The sequence below is a fragment of the Corvus brachyrhynchos genome, unplaced genomic scaffold, assembly GCF_000691975.1.
Source record: "Corvus brachyrhynchos isolate BGI_N302 unplaced genomic scaffold, ASM69197v1 scaffold94, whole genome shotgun sequence".
Classification (NCBI taxonomy): Eukaryota; Metazoa; Chordata; class Aves; order Passeriformes; family Corvidae; genus Corvus; species Corvus brachyrhynchos.
In genome coordinates, this window is record NW_008238330.1 from 1,380,504 (window position 1) to 1,395,673 (window position 15,170).

Sequence of the window (15,170 nt, forward strand, 5' to 3'; positions counted from 1 at the left end):
AGCAGAAAGGGTGGCACCAGCTGGCCTTGTCCAGTTGTTCCAACCATGTCTGCTTAGAAATATGCACCAAGATGGCAGCTGTGTCACTCAGGAACCACCTAAAATTTATGCCCAAAAGCAGTAAACAAGACCTGAAAGTAGTAATTTTCAGACTCTGGAACTACTAAAACCAATAACCAGGTTTTTCAAAAGCAGTGAGTAGTTCCAGAGGCTTAATTTTGAGTAATGTTTCTTTTAAGACAGTTTTAAGAGGCATTTCAGACAAGGAGAGCTCAAGACTTCCAAAATCCAGATGCCAGAAGAATGCCAGATTCCTGCCCCAATGGTTCATGTTTTCCAAAACACCAGTCACTTCCAAAAAATTTTGGATTCACAGAAATGTAAATGAACCTTTTCCTTCCATCCACCTACTGAGAAATGAAAATTTACACCACTGGAGGGAATTTCATTTGTATTTCTGTTACAGACTTTTCTTTTAAACAAAGTAGAAAAGGAAAAGAAGATGAAAGCATGTATAGCTACTAAAAATTACAGACCAGTTATTTTTTTAGTTGTTGAGTTTTATGAGGAGTAAGGGTTAGAAGAAACATGTAATATTTCTGCTTGAGCATTCAATAACTCATATACACTGACAGAAAAGCCCATCAGTGATATCATTTATTTTATCATACTGTGGGCTTCTGTGTCTGTCTATCACTCTGTCTCTCTCTCTCTCTTTCTCTTCTCGTCATCTGCAAAGTCTCAAACTCCCTTCACTGGAGGTAAACCAGGGCAGTGAACTACATTGCAATTACATGAGCACATCAAATTTTAAAGAACAGACTTCAAGAAGAAGAAAAACAGACGTTATAATCAAAACCAAACTTTGTGGCTACTTTGTGGCTGTCCTGCTAACAAGGTCATCCAGTTTCTGGTCACAGCTGTGGAATTTACCACAAAACATCTGTGAATTAAAGTCAGGAAAAAATCCTTTTCTCCTATACATTGCATAGGTATGCCTAAGGAGGCAAAAATGCTGAGGAGTTTCCAATTTTGTGAATACTGCAAGGATTGTTTCATTATATCGCAGTAATTTTCTTCAGAATTTCCAAAAATTCTGAAGGTACCCTCTTTGTATTACAAAACACAAAGTTCTGCAAGATCTGATGCATGGAAGTCTTGCAAAAGTACCTCAGTGCTTTTCCCTTTCTAGTTCTGCTTTGCAAGGTTTTAGGACAAGAGCTTCCCAAGCATGTAGATGAGGGAGCATTTAATGAAAGACATAGGGCAACAACTTGAGAGTAAAAAGAAAGCATTTGTGGACTTTGGGAATAGCTGCAGACATAGCCAGCAGGTTCATATGTGACTAGATAAATCCAAAGACAACAGGTCCATAAAGAAAGACCAAAGGGAACAAGCAAGAGTGTATACTTTGGGATCGCTAACCTAAAGAACATCGGTGCTGGGAGAGCACTAAGAGAACAAAAGTTAGAAAGCAAGGGCATTCATAACACCTCTAGTTTGACCCAGTGGGATATTTCTGATGTTTTCAATATTTTTTCCCTTCAATTTTAAATTTCAGAAAGACAAATTTGTTTCTTTGGGGTATCTTTATTTATTCATATAGACCCACATTATGTTTACCATATTAAAAGTTTCTTTCCTATCCTCTATCTTAAATCTTTCCTGGGCCAAATTAAGACCAGCACTTTGTTATTCTACACAGCACTCATTATCTGCCTTCCCTTTCCCAGACTCTTCCTCTCTTTTCTTTTTTATATATTTGAAATTATTTCTATACCCTCTTCCTGTCCAGTCTGGAAAGAACAGGAAAATTCTATTTCAAATCAACCATATAATTTTTCAGATCTCTGATCCTTTTCTTTGCTTGTCCTTGTAGTACCCCAACTGTCCAACATCTTTTGAGACAAAACAATGCAGAACAGGTCACCCGACAGGAACATGGGGTGCAGTGAGACACACTGTCTCCATCTAGATCATGGGGCAGGAGAGGGCTTCAGGCCCTTTGGCTTTGAAGGGTCTTTGATTTCTGGGTGGTGCATTCACAGTCCTAACATTCTCTTCATGAGGGAGGGTGCAACCAGCACTGCAAGGGAACACACAGGCCCTTCCTGACTTGTGGAAAAGCCTTGGCACTCCCTGTTTGCTCTACAGCGTCCATCATGTGTGCTTGCCATCAGGGACTTAAACTAGACAGACCAAATGATACAAATCCCTCCAAAAAGGACTCTAGTTCAAGAAAGGGATAAGTAATTTGTAGGTGGACTGGCTTCATGTTCAATAAAGCTGATCATCGCATACTAGGATAACACCTAGCTCATGCTCAAGTAGGAACAGATGTCACCACTTTGTATCACTATCCCTTAGGAGTTGCCTGTGGACAAGGGAAACCAAGAAACTGGGGTTAGTAGAAAACTAGTAATGTTGGACAAATTGAATTCAATGATATTTTTATCCTTTACTTAGACTAGGCCAGGATTTCACCTTTAGTTTTTAATTTCAATTTTCAAAGTACTTATAAATTGTTTATATAAGTTATTAAAAGGCAAACACGCACCTTTACTCTTTTAGAAATGGACCCAGCTACTGTTCAGGAAAGCACCCTAATAACTCTTAATACTTCTGAAGAGTGAGTGACTTCAGCAAGTCTTTAAGTGCTGTCCTAAAGCCTGGATCCTACAGACACAGTAATCTTACTGAAGTAAGATCACTCGGTAATCTTACTCAACGGAAGTAAGTCATAATACATAAGTTAACAGTGATCAAATACTGCTTTTCACATGCTCAGATGCTTTTCTTCAAAATAAAAACTAATATAAGAAAGAGTTTCATTCATCCCATGATAAACTGCCATGTAGGAGCCACTGTTCAAAACACAGGACATACATAAGCGTGGCTGGGAGCTGAGCCATGAGTGCTGAGGGGATCTGCATAAGCTGGCTGCATGCGTAGAAGTTTTCATATACCTTTTGATAGAACAATGTACATGTATAAGATGCAGCCAGGAACACTGCCTAGTCAGATGTGCAAAGCTGTGGACAGTCAGCAGGACAGACTCATAGTGAGACCCCAGCAGAGGTGCAGAAGAAAACAAGCCAGTGAGTTCTCGTTAGATAGGACCCAGAAGATAAGAAGCAACCAGTAACATCAGGTAAGAAAACCATCTCCTGTTGTTTGAGTTGGCAGAAACAGGAATTGCGTACGTTCCTTGTAAACATACAGGAGTGAGTAAAAAGAAGTTTCCAACTCTGTCCTCTACTTCTCCTGATGGAAACAACCTGCAAGAGTGAATGTTGACAAATTGCTCAGGACACACAAGTGACAAAGCACTTGGCAACCTTGCAGCCTTGAAGAAATTTGTGAAACTCTGACTGTTTCAAGTATCTTAGACAAAAACCAAATGGAAGAGAGAATTTAAAATGCACTTCTATTTGGAGCAATTTACCCACAATATATATGTAATATTTTTAGTAATAAAAAATTGTGCTTTAAATTCTGTTCCTCTCCCTGAATTTTTTAACTGAGCTTTGAGTAGGCAATGCAGACAAGTTATCAGTAGTTTTTACAGCTTGTTACTCAAGTACAGGGGAAAACAGTTTCAAACTTTGACTATGAAGCCAGACATCGTGTGATCTTAAATGCAGGTAAGAGACTCGAAATCCTTTGAAAAAGTATTTCAAAAATGACTAGGTTTCACAAATATCCCTCTGCATTTGTAATGTTGACATGTTGCATTAAAAATCACTAACTTAGAGACAAGTCCTCTAAATTAATTTGCAAAAAGACGTCCTGCATCTAATAAAGCAGAGCATGTATTGTACTAGGTTTTCCAGTTTTCATCAGATGATAGTCATCATTGTACAATCGTATTTAATTCACATACATCACTGCCTCTTTTTTAATTTTTTCACTTTTCTATTACCAGTTTAAAATTAACAGTCTGTGGTTTGTACTTGCTCTTCAGCTTACCTTACTATCTATTCTCTTTTATCTGCCAGGCTAGGTGAATTTTTTCTTCATGAATACATTGCCATGCCAGAGTAAAACGGCATAGTTTCACTGAGAGCCACGGGGCCACACTGATTAACCTTATGTGCTCAGACATCTTTGTCCTTCTCACTGGATTATTCCTGTGAACGAATCCCTTAGTATCCTAACTGGACTTTGTATTAATGGTACCTTGCATAATTTATCTGTGCTCCCTCCATGCAAGCTTATGCCACTTCTAGCAAACATAATTTTGAATTAAATTCATGGCTAAGCACTTTTGGGCTTCTAAAGCTGGTATAATTTATTACATTCAAAGTGCTAATTAATACTTGCTTTTAGGGTCTGGAAATGGAGTAACAAAGTGCTAAACTCCAGCACACTTGTCTTAGCTTGAGAACTTTCCTGGAACTAATATTGCTCTGGGTTCAATGACTTCAAAGTCTTTGAGTAACACTGAGCAAGTCTGAAGCAAGTTGCTCCAAATGGACTTGTAATTACAAGACCTGTGACATACACATTTACGGGCATGTATACATAATTACACTTGTATATAGGTGCATCTGTACATGTAAATGTGCATGCAATATGTGCCTGCATAGTCTACATTCTTTATGTTGCTCAGCTTCTTAGATTTTACACTTTCCAAAGGCAGAAATCTTGCCACTCATGTTTCTGGTGAGAAACATCCACCACTTTCTAATGCAAGATGTAGATGACCTCCAAGACAATCTCCCTGAATGTCACCCCCTTATAATCTATATGGGCTTTCTGCAGGAGGCTAGCTGCATGGTTATATTTCCACAGAGCCTGATATAGATGCAACTTTCCGTAATACTGATGAATTTCACTTCTATTCACTTTGTGGAACTTCTCTGTCATTCACACTTCTTGAAAGCAGGTATGAAATGAAGCTATTATGGCAGGACAGAGCATTATATTCCCTTCTTTAGATTACCACAGTACAAGACCATGGAGAATAAAGCCCTATACTGCACATATGTGAAGGTCTAGTTCTAGACCTGTTTCAGTAGGGTTACACTTGGACTGAATTTGACTCAGTCTGAATGGAAACAAAGCCTTCATTTACAACATATCGCATGTAATTAATTAGAAAGCTTTTAATGCAAGAAAGGCTTTCAGTCAAAGTCAGATTTGCATCTAACTTAGGCAGATCCCAATAAGAGTGATAATAAAACAACAAAACACCTATAATGCTGACAAAATTAATGAACTCTTTATCCTACACATCCTATCATAATGATCTTCTTGCAGAACATAGTTGTGAATGTATTTTGTTCTACCTATGCTACCCTAAACATGTCCTTTTTAATTTCATTAACCAGCATTTGATTGTGTCCTTTAGCACAGAAAAAATTACAGAAATATAAAAACTTAAAACAGTCTAAAACACAAATCAAAGGTAAGAATTAAGTAGTTGGATTTAAGTAAAGGTTAGATACAAATTCTCAGATGGGGTCTTCTCTTTCGTATGCAATTGTCAGCTATCTGGGCATGGAGTTGAGAAATGAAAAAATTGTATCTGCATATGTGACAAAATTATTTTGAGCAGCATGGTGAAGGCTAAGTGGTTATCTTTAGCTCCCAGTACGCTAGAAGAATGAGCAATACTGATAGCAAGATGCATATCGATACTGAAAGGGAGTCAGAGCTACTCATACACTGGTTCTAAATTAACTGAGACAAATGACAAGAAGCACTTGCTTGTCTCAATGCAGAATTCAACGAAGGAATGAAAATTTGATCAACATAAAGGTATGGCAAAAACATGTTAAAACAATTGGCTGGGGAAAAAACACAGAAAATCATGATGCATTTAAATTGCTGGTCCTCTCCTGGAATATTATTGCGTGTAATAAGAAGGAGACTTTCAGACAGTATCAGCAGAAAAGACAATGCAAGAACTCTAAAGAGCAGACTGAAAACAACATCAGAAGGGAGATGAATAAAAGGAGACATAATAAGAATATATAAAATATTGAATAAAGAAGGAGGATTGAGAACATGAGGGCTTCCGGTTTTATGAGACACTGTTAAATTCAGAAACTGGATAATTTAAACCTGATAAAAGGATACTCTTTCCTTTTTTTTAATAGAGGGTATAATTAGACTGTTGGGCTCTCTGCTAAAGATACTTTCACTTTTCTCTGTTGATAACTTTATGCTTCGTTTGGATATCTTAACTCTATTTTTATTTTTCTCTTGATTTTCTCTGTGTTTGCAAAGGAAAACTGGAGAAATTAATAGCTAGTCACTTGTCTCTAGATACAACATAGTGCAGGGAGGAGGGCACTGACTCATTATACAACAAGCATTCTATACAAGGAGCTTAAATGAGATGAGGAAATAATTGAGAATCCAATACCTGCTTGCAGAAACACAATTCTTGTCTTCCTCACTGATGTTAATCCATTGCTGTCTAAGCTCACCCTACAAACCTGGCTATTCCTTTCTAATGCTCTTTGTGAAAGTATCCTTGCCACCATTCCCTGATGCTTCAGATCAGCCCAGAGCAAACTGACAGGGGCCAGAGCAGCCAGGGTGTGCTGTAATCAACCACACCATGTTTAATTGCTCCTTCATGTTCTGATACTCTCAGGGAAGCAGGGCAGAGCATGCGGAAAAAAAAAAGTGCTGCTGTGCTTTCTCAGTTTCTTTCAAACCTTCGAGGAGATCCCAAAGGACTCTTGAGCTCACATGAAACTGAATTTTCACAGGTTATGGCTAAGTTATATTCACAGTTAGATCTGCCTAGACCCAAAGAAAGTCTCTTGTAGTAGGTGGAACTACTGACTTAAACACCTTGGATCTGACAGGGAATTTGACTCATTTTCTGAAAATTGACTTTGTAATTTCGGTATCACAGCACTGCCAAGGGACTAGAGGTTCTGAATTTCAAATCTCATAGAACATGAAGTCACAGCCTCCTGTGTTTATTAAAGACCAGTTAATCTTTTGTAAAGGTTTTGAATCAGTACTCTTAACATCATGGGAAGTGATTACTCCCTCTATACTCACTCTAGACCATGCCGTCTCTCAAAAAGAAGTGCTACTGAAGTGCAAAGTCTAATAATTGTCACAGGTAGCAGATATAACATTAAGTATGTCTTGACAAAAGATTAATAGCAGGGGTGCTGCACTGCAGGACTGAGGCAGGTAACCAAATGAGTAAATGTCAAATGAAGGATTATCCTCATTTAATGCTATTTCACACATCTCCTTTCTGCATAATCTCTCCCAGCTGAGACCTAAACCAGGTGCTTTCAAATGCACAAAGTAGAAGCTCTACCTGGTGTGCTAAAGGAGATCCACTATTAGCTGTCAGCAGGAGTGTCATCTCCTTTTCAAGTACTCAGCCGGTAGTCAGGATACAGCACTACACTGTCAGCTGACAATGGCAAAGCAACTGCCAAGCCGAGCTCTCTCTGGATTATGCTAAACTGCTAGTATTTATTATTCAAACTACAGTAGTATCCATGTCAAAGACCAGAGCCCTCCTGTGCTTGGCTTTGTAAAAACAGAGACCAAAATGTGATTTCATCCTCAACATCCCACAGTGCTCATATAGAGTATCCAATGCTGAAAAGCTGTGTGATGCACAGGATGTAATCTTTCAGCCAAGGATGCCTCTTTTTTTAGCCAATGCAAAGAGCAGTGAGGTCCTGGAGACCCTTTCTTAACACAAGTAGTACCTTTGAAAAAATGGGTGTAAAAGAGCATTGATTAATGCCCACAAGATTAAGCATACCAGAACAAAACCTGCCCATATCTTCATGTGCTGACTCATCAGCTTTTAGTTACGTGACAGCACACCCCTTCTCCCCTCTGCATGATTCGTAACTCATGCAGTGCACAAGACACACAGTAGCCTTCAGCAAGAGGCCCTCTGGTATTTTTCTTCTCTGTGCCCAGAGTAATGCCCATAAGCCTTCCTTCCATTGTATTTAAACCATCAGTGAATAAATAATTACTGACACCCTCCTGAGCTTCTCCACTGTGCTCATCACTGTATAATCTAATTGGTTCACAAAACATTAATGCTTTCAACCTCCCTCTGAGGTTAAGGGGAAGGATTCGTTTTGAACAGGAACATGAATCAAAGAAAGATGGAGGCAAAAAGTGTCACTCATTGTGGTTGCCCAATTTCAGGCAAGAAGATCTGGGCTAGCTAACATGACACAGACTATGAAATGTTCAAAACAACTGTCAGTATCTTCAAGTCATGGCTGTGAGCAATTTGACTCCCCTGCAGAATTAAGAGTGGTAGGCTGGGACTCCAGAAAACAAACTGTATCAGTCTGGTGGTCACTTCTGACTAGTTCAGTTTACCCAGCATCAGTCTGGGACTGTGGTGCAAGAGCACAGTCTGCCCTCCAGGCAGCAAACAACCAGGTACAAGGCTCCCTCCTCTTTTAGGCTGCCTTGAACAGGTGAGGCAGTGTCCTGTGGCTCTCACTGATCCACAGAGGATGTTAACTGAAGAAGACAGGGGACCTACAAATACTGTGCAACCCTGAAGTTAAAGATGGTATCAGAGCACAATCACAAGGGGGCAGTACCTTCATTCTCCGAATGACCGGCTTCTGCATGCTTTATTTTGCAGCCTTTTCTCTCTCTTCAGCCGCAAGCCTATGTTGCATTATGTAAAGGCATTTTGTGCCAACTTGCTTAGCCTGTACACTTTCTGGGCTGACTCCTGTCTCCTCTAAAGACTGCTTTCTGTTTCACAAAACTGTTATGGCTGGACAGACAGCTGAGCCTCCACAGTCTTCCCAAGGAGGTACCAGAGCTGCAGCTGCAGGGAAAGGTCCATCTTTTTCTCTGTGGGCCCTGGACTGGAACATGCTGAGTGATCAGTTTATTTAACACATGCTAATAGAAACCTCTTAAGGGCTTATCACTTGGCTGAATGGAACAATTTCTCAAGAACAGCAAAGATCACATCTACATCATCTAGGCAATGTTCCTGGCAAAGTTTAGCTTCTCAGTAAAAGGTAAGCAACAGTTCTTCTAGTTTCTACAGAAAAATCTCTTCTTCCCTAACTTCATTTTGATAAATTAATAACCTTGCTGATGCTTTTGCGAAATATTCAGCACTAGATAGGTATTTGCCATGAAAAATGCTGCCACGTGTAAAATATTTGGACTAAGTTAAAAGTGATTGGAAACAATATCTAAGAGTAGAAGGATTGTGTAATGTTAAATATAGTTAATGCTACTCATACTATATAAAGTAGAAATCCTTCCTGTCTTGCAATTCCATCTAGTGGCTTGCTGAATTGTACCATTTTCTTGCAGCAACTCCTACGTTGTTAACCTGCAAGTTTAACAGCCTGTAAGAAGCTGGGATTTTATGTGAGGAAATGTTTTTTTCTAGACTTTGATCACTTTCTGACAGGATATGAAATGGGATGAACCTATGGTTCTATTCAATACAACAGTTCTTGTGCTGAATGCATTATTTGCAAGACAGTGAATAATAAATTAGGTTTTGCTGATAGTCCTGTTGCTATTTAGTCTTGGAATTTATTAAGGCAATGAAGTGTGGTTTGGGTTTAATACCTTATGTCACTGTTTATTTTGTTTTAACTGTTTTATAAACAGGTTCACACGGGAGAAGTTAAAGGGCACCAACAGAGGCAAGCTGCAAAGGAGGAAGAAGAGGTCTCACTTCCCTTCCTTTTGACTGAGAAGAATGGAGGTGTACATTTCCAACTCTGCATGCATACTCTTATCAAAATGAAAAAAATATCTTAATTCAAAATCACGTGAAATTCTGTATTATGCATTCCTGGGAAGTATGACCAGGAAGGGATGAAAGCTTTGGTCAACCACAGGTTCAGTCACACAAACACTGCTTTCTTCCATGACACCAGTTCACAAGACTCACTGTGAAGACTCCCTAGCATCCTTACTCAGTCTTTGCCCACAACTCCCTCCAGTTCCACAACTTTGTCTTCAACAAAGCCATTCATCTGGCTCTAGCTTTGCTTTGGAAGAGCAAAAGCAGAGAAGACTTACTCCACTGCAGAGACTATGCCAACTTTCATGTGCTATTTGTTTTACCAAAGTTACGAGCTATGGGAAAGGAGTTTAGTTATTAAGTGCCATCCCATCTTAATGACAGTGCAGACAGCACACCTCCACACAGTACAGGTATTTGACAGATGTGGTCCAACTGCTGCCAGCCATTGACATAAATCATATTCCTCATTAAGGAGGTTCGTAATTGGAACTGTGGTTCCATTGACTGTGAAGCAATATTGCAGAGCTATGACACCGTGCCTGTGAAATACTACACACTACTCAAGTACATCAGAGCTACGAACCACGACTACTTAGAAATGCTTAAAAAGGAAAATACAGCACTTACACTAATACCAATATTTACGGTGCTGTCACTCTCAGAGTTTTTCAGGCTCATGGTTTCTAACAAACCAGTTGCATGCCCCATTTTCCCAAGAATGAAAATCCCCATAGCCAGTTTTTGAAGCTGTAAATGTGTCATTTTTGCCAGAGAGGCATTTCACAGATTTCACAGAATATTCTGAGTTGGAAGGGGCCCACAAGGCTCATCAAATATGACTCTTTAAGTCAATGGACCATACAGGGGATCAAACCCATGACCTTGGTAGTATTTTTGAGCCTTGTCTAAAATGGGTGTCCCATCTCAAGAAACTGCTGTAGGGACTCGCTCCTTTGCCCCATTGCAAATTGAAGGTGGAAGCTACTGTTAAGCCAGGGCCCAGAAGCACTCTTTGAGGCTTATAAATGCAAATCCAGTATTTTCTGACACTTTGGAGAGGTGGGGATTTTTTTTTAGAATACCAAAGGAGCTTTTCTCAGTTAACATAGAGCCATGCCACAAATACAAGAATGTTCTGCAGTTGCATCTCCATTTTTTTCTGCTGCATCTCTTAATTTTCTTCCACTCCCTTTATTCTTTTTACATTATTCCTTTTGTTCCCTCTCCTTGTGCCCTATTTCCTTCCCTTTTCTGTACAACTTCTGTCCAGCTCTTCATTTGCTACTCTGTTCTTCTGCCTCCAGAACAACCACTTCTGACTGTTTTCTTGCACACACAAGTGAAGCAGCCAAGTGAAAATCACAGCATTTCTGATGATACTGTACTTCCTTGGTACCAAAAAAAAAAAAAAAAAAAAAAAAAAAAAAAAAAAAAATTGTTTAGCCACAGAATGTCTAACAGAATGTCTAATCTTTCAACACATGAAAAAAAAAATTGGAGATGAACACCCAGAAGTTCAAGCCAAACATTTTAATTGAACAGTACCATATTTCTCTTCTTTACTTTCTGATGATTGCAATGTAGGAACATTTCACTGTCTATCATATCTGTGGCCAGAAGAACCCAAGTGACTTAAGTCACAAACCTATACTAGAGTTTCTTCTCTGAAAACAGATTCCTGGACACACAAACACTCACTGTTCCTGCTGGTCAGATGAATATTACCTGCACTGGACAATAATAGGCCAAAAAGTCCCTTGTGGTTACCTTTCTGAGCAAGAAAAAAATATTTTATATTTTAGATTAAGCTCTGATGAACACACATTATAGAAACTGCAAAACACACATATTCACAAAAAAAAATCCCACAAGTTACTTAAAGATGTGAGTATATGTTCACATTTGTGTGTGTGAGACACATAAATGAGAATATATAGTTCAGGTAGAAAATACAATTCTTACCTTATTGCACTTGCAGATAAGTGGCCGTAAGAACCACTGGCTGACGAACTGCTGCGAGAATTATTGAGAATTGTGACCAAGGAATTTGGAGATGTCCGTATCATGGTCTGAAGGTCAAAGCTGTGATCAGACAGGGGGGATATGGACAACGTGCGCTTTCGGCTCGGTCTAGCTGACAACCTCGGACTCGGAAACCTGGCGCCTGTTATGTAAACACAAACAATTATCCACCAGGGTGCTTCACTGGATTTATTTGTTATCAGTGATGGGTAGAGGGAGACACCAGCACACTGTGACAGGCCCACTCTCTTCATTTGTGATCTACTGGCTACGATTGAGGAAAATTAGGAAGAAAAATCTTTCTTCCTATGGCTTACCTCAGGGGAGCTCTGTTTATTAATGTGCAAGCAAAATGATAAATGGCTAAACAAAAGGAAAAGACTTTTATGAGTTATCCCTCTCATTTCTGGTGATTTATGAATCTGATGGCTTCTTAGACATGCACATCATTAATTCAACCATGAGCAATGAGACAGTGGTTCAGATCTGGGATACCAGCAAGCCCAAACCCACAACACTTTAATACATACAGCCAAACCTATACATGTCCAATACAGTATAGAAATGAAGAGGCAGCTTTTCCTTTGTTGACCGTAATTCTGCCAGGTGGATGTTTGATGTAAAACTAAAAATCAGGACTAAAACAAACACTAGAAGGGCCAACTCTATCAGCAGAATTCGAATTTACATTCAGAGCATTACGCTGAGAAACAGTAAGCTTTATTTGAATTTGTCTAAGATGGCACAATATTGTTTTGTTGGGGTCTGTAGGGGCCTACAGCTGCTAAATTTCTTTAAAACTGGAGATTAGGCTTTTCAAAGCAGCAAAGTGAAGGCAAATATACAGATACCACTTAAATAAATTACATTTCTAAATTTTATGTCCTGTTCTGAAAATCTCTACCTCTTCTGATCTATTTTACCATGTCATTCCAACTCTCTGCAGTCCTGACAGAAGATGTATCACCTTAAATTTATTCCCTTTATTTAATTATTTTCTATCTTGGTTGAGAGCAAGGAGAGAATTAGCTTCCCCACTGCATACTGCACAATTTCCTTTAATAGTACTGCTGCTTCTACCTTTTTAATCCCTTTAACCTGTAGTAAAGGACTGAATACTAATGATCCTGACAGCCAGGGTCATGCAGGTCTTGGGTTTGATGCCTACTTTACAGCTACTTCTCCTAGAGTCCCTGACATTCTCTGTAACTTGCTAATAATTCACACTTGGCCACAAGCATCCGGTATAGGTCTGTCTTTCCTAACGTCCTTGGGTCCAGGATCTTGTTTTAGCAGGGTATTTAACCAGGAGAGGAGCTCAAATGACTCTAATTAGACTCATCTCAAGATCAGAGCTGGATTAGAATCTACTATGCTTTCCTTACACACCTGAGTGGGTTTCCCTTCTCTCTGTGCATGCTAGCCAAGATTTTAGTATGGTATCAAGGGCTGCCATTTTATTGCTCTTGTGACTGCTTGATCAGATCTCCATTTATAACCCTTCTCTTCTTCAGCATCTGGGTAATACAGAGTTTTGTTCTTCCTGCTCTGTCTCCAGAATAAGCCTTAGCCCACACAGATCCAGTCTTTCAATGAATATTCAAGCTCTTGATCCATCACTTAAAATTTAGGTATAGCCATTTATTTATTTGTAAAACCTACCACATGCTATTTTATGTAATCTGTTTTATCTCCTTTTTAGGAGCTTGCTATTGTACTGTGTCTGATATTTTATTAGTGCTGTGCTTCACGTCTTTCAAAGGCAGAGATCTTTTACTTGTGCTAAAATAAGAAACAACAATGATCAGCAGCTATAAGAAACTGCAATATATCTAACAAGGAAATACAATATACATGTCATGGTAAAACAAAAATAGTAGTAATTTGCACTTGCATCTTTCATCCACAACTCTTCTCTGCTGACTGTTCAGCTGGAATGAATTAAAACAATGCCTCTGAAGTTAGTGTTTGTAATGTAATTTACCCCAGATGAGGATACAATTCAAGTGCTTTATCATGGTTTTACAAGGGCATAGCTAAGTACAGGCATTATATTCCCTGCAGTGCCCTGCATGTTCTCAAAACTGCAAAGACTTCCCTCCTCCTCCTCCTCCTTGTCCTTTCTGAACTGAACCTGTGTCCTTTACTCCTTGCCTAAGTCATGCTATGGCTCTTGCATGTCTGCCCACTGCTTGTTTCACCTTCCCCTCGCCTGCCAGCTGCTGCCAGGGCATCCCTGTGTCCGCTCTGGATGCACCAGATCTGTGGCCAGCGATGGAGAAAGACACTCCTTACAGCTGCGAGGGGCAGAGCCCGGGCTTCAGCCATGCATACAGTAGTCTGAGGATTCCTCTTTTCCTCCAGGCAGCACCTGGTTCGGGCCCCATAGAGCTCTGGGAATTCGGCAGTCCCCTCCATCTACCTGGGACAGGAACAACTTCCTACGGGCCAACAGTATCCTGCAAAAAGGGAACATTTCTGCTTCACAGAGGGAGCCAAAAGCTGAGACCACGCAAGAGCTCTACAGAGTCTGACCACAGGAGAGAGGGATTCAGCTCAAGGGGGACTTCTAAAAGTAAAAATACAATTAAATGGAATTACTGTTTTTTCAGATATTCATGGTTTAATTAGGTCTCACATGCCTAAAAATTCTTAAGCATGAGCTGGCCACTCACTACAGGACATTTGCTTAACCATTCATTTAGCATAACATGAGTTTTAGTTAGTATGCTGCTATGAAAAGGAATAGGTCACAATTTGTCAGTGCCTCTGAATACTAAACCAAACTTTCCAGTCTTGCCCAGCATTTATTTTAAAAACAAACACTTCAATATTTATTTAGCAATTTGAGATGTTCATCTGCTCACAGTGTTCTCCCACTGAAGTATTACATTCCCTTCTCAATAATACTTTAAAATCAGAAAATGAAGGAGCACTGATTCACTAAAAATCCATTTACCTCTGTGGAAGTGCTGATAAAAAAAATCAGCTTTGGCAAAGCATGCAAATGGAAGCTGACAGTGACGATTTGCTTAGAAATGTCACCTTTTTGGAGTAGACATTATAGAAATAAAAAGTCAGTAGTTGACATTAAAGACTTGAGTGTGCCAAAGAAAAATCCAGCAGATGTCAGAAGAAAAGATCTTATTCTGAGGTGGAGATCAATTCTAAAATAACAGATATCTATCTCCATCATAAATTTCAAAAATGGAATATGCCATCCAGCAAATTTGCCCATGAATTTGATTTCTGAGTTGAAGTTTTTAGCATTGCTTAATCATTTATAAGGCAATCTTCAGACATGTATCATTTATTTCATCCCTTTAAATCAAACTTCATCAAATCTTTTTTATTCCCTCCCTTTAAATCAAACTTCTTTGAACATGTCTCAGGC

At 39.3% G+C, this 15,170-nt stretch overlaps 1 protein-coding gene across 4 annotated transcripts in view; it reads right to left on the reverse strand.

The window, feature by feature from the left end:
• Positions 1–15,170, reverse strand: part of GLI3 (GLI family zinc finger 3) — a 208,558-nt gene that overhangs the window by 47,654 nt on the left and 145,734 nt on the right. For all 4 annotated transcript variants that reach the window (XM_017734631.1, XM_008633830.2, XM_017734630.1 and 1 more), the window contains one exon: positions 11,717–11,918. In XM_017734631.1, coding sequence (XP_017590120.1) covers positions 11,717–11,918 — 202 coding nt within the window. The remainder of the gene's footprint in view (positions 1–11,716; positions 11,919–15,170) is intronic.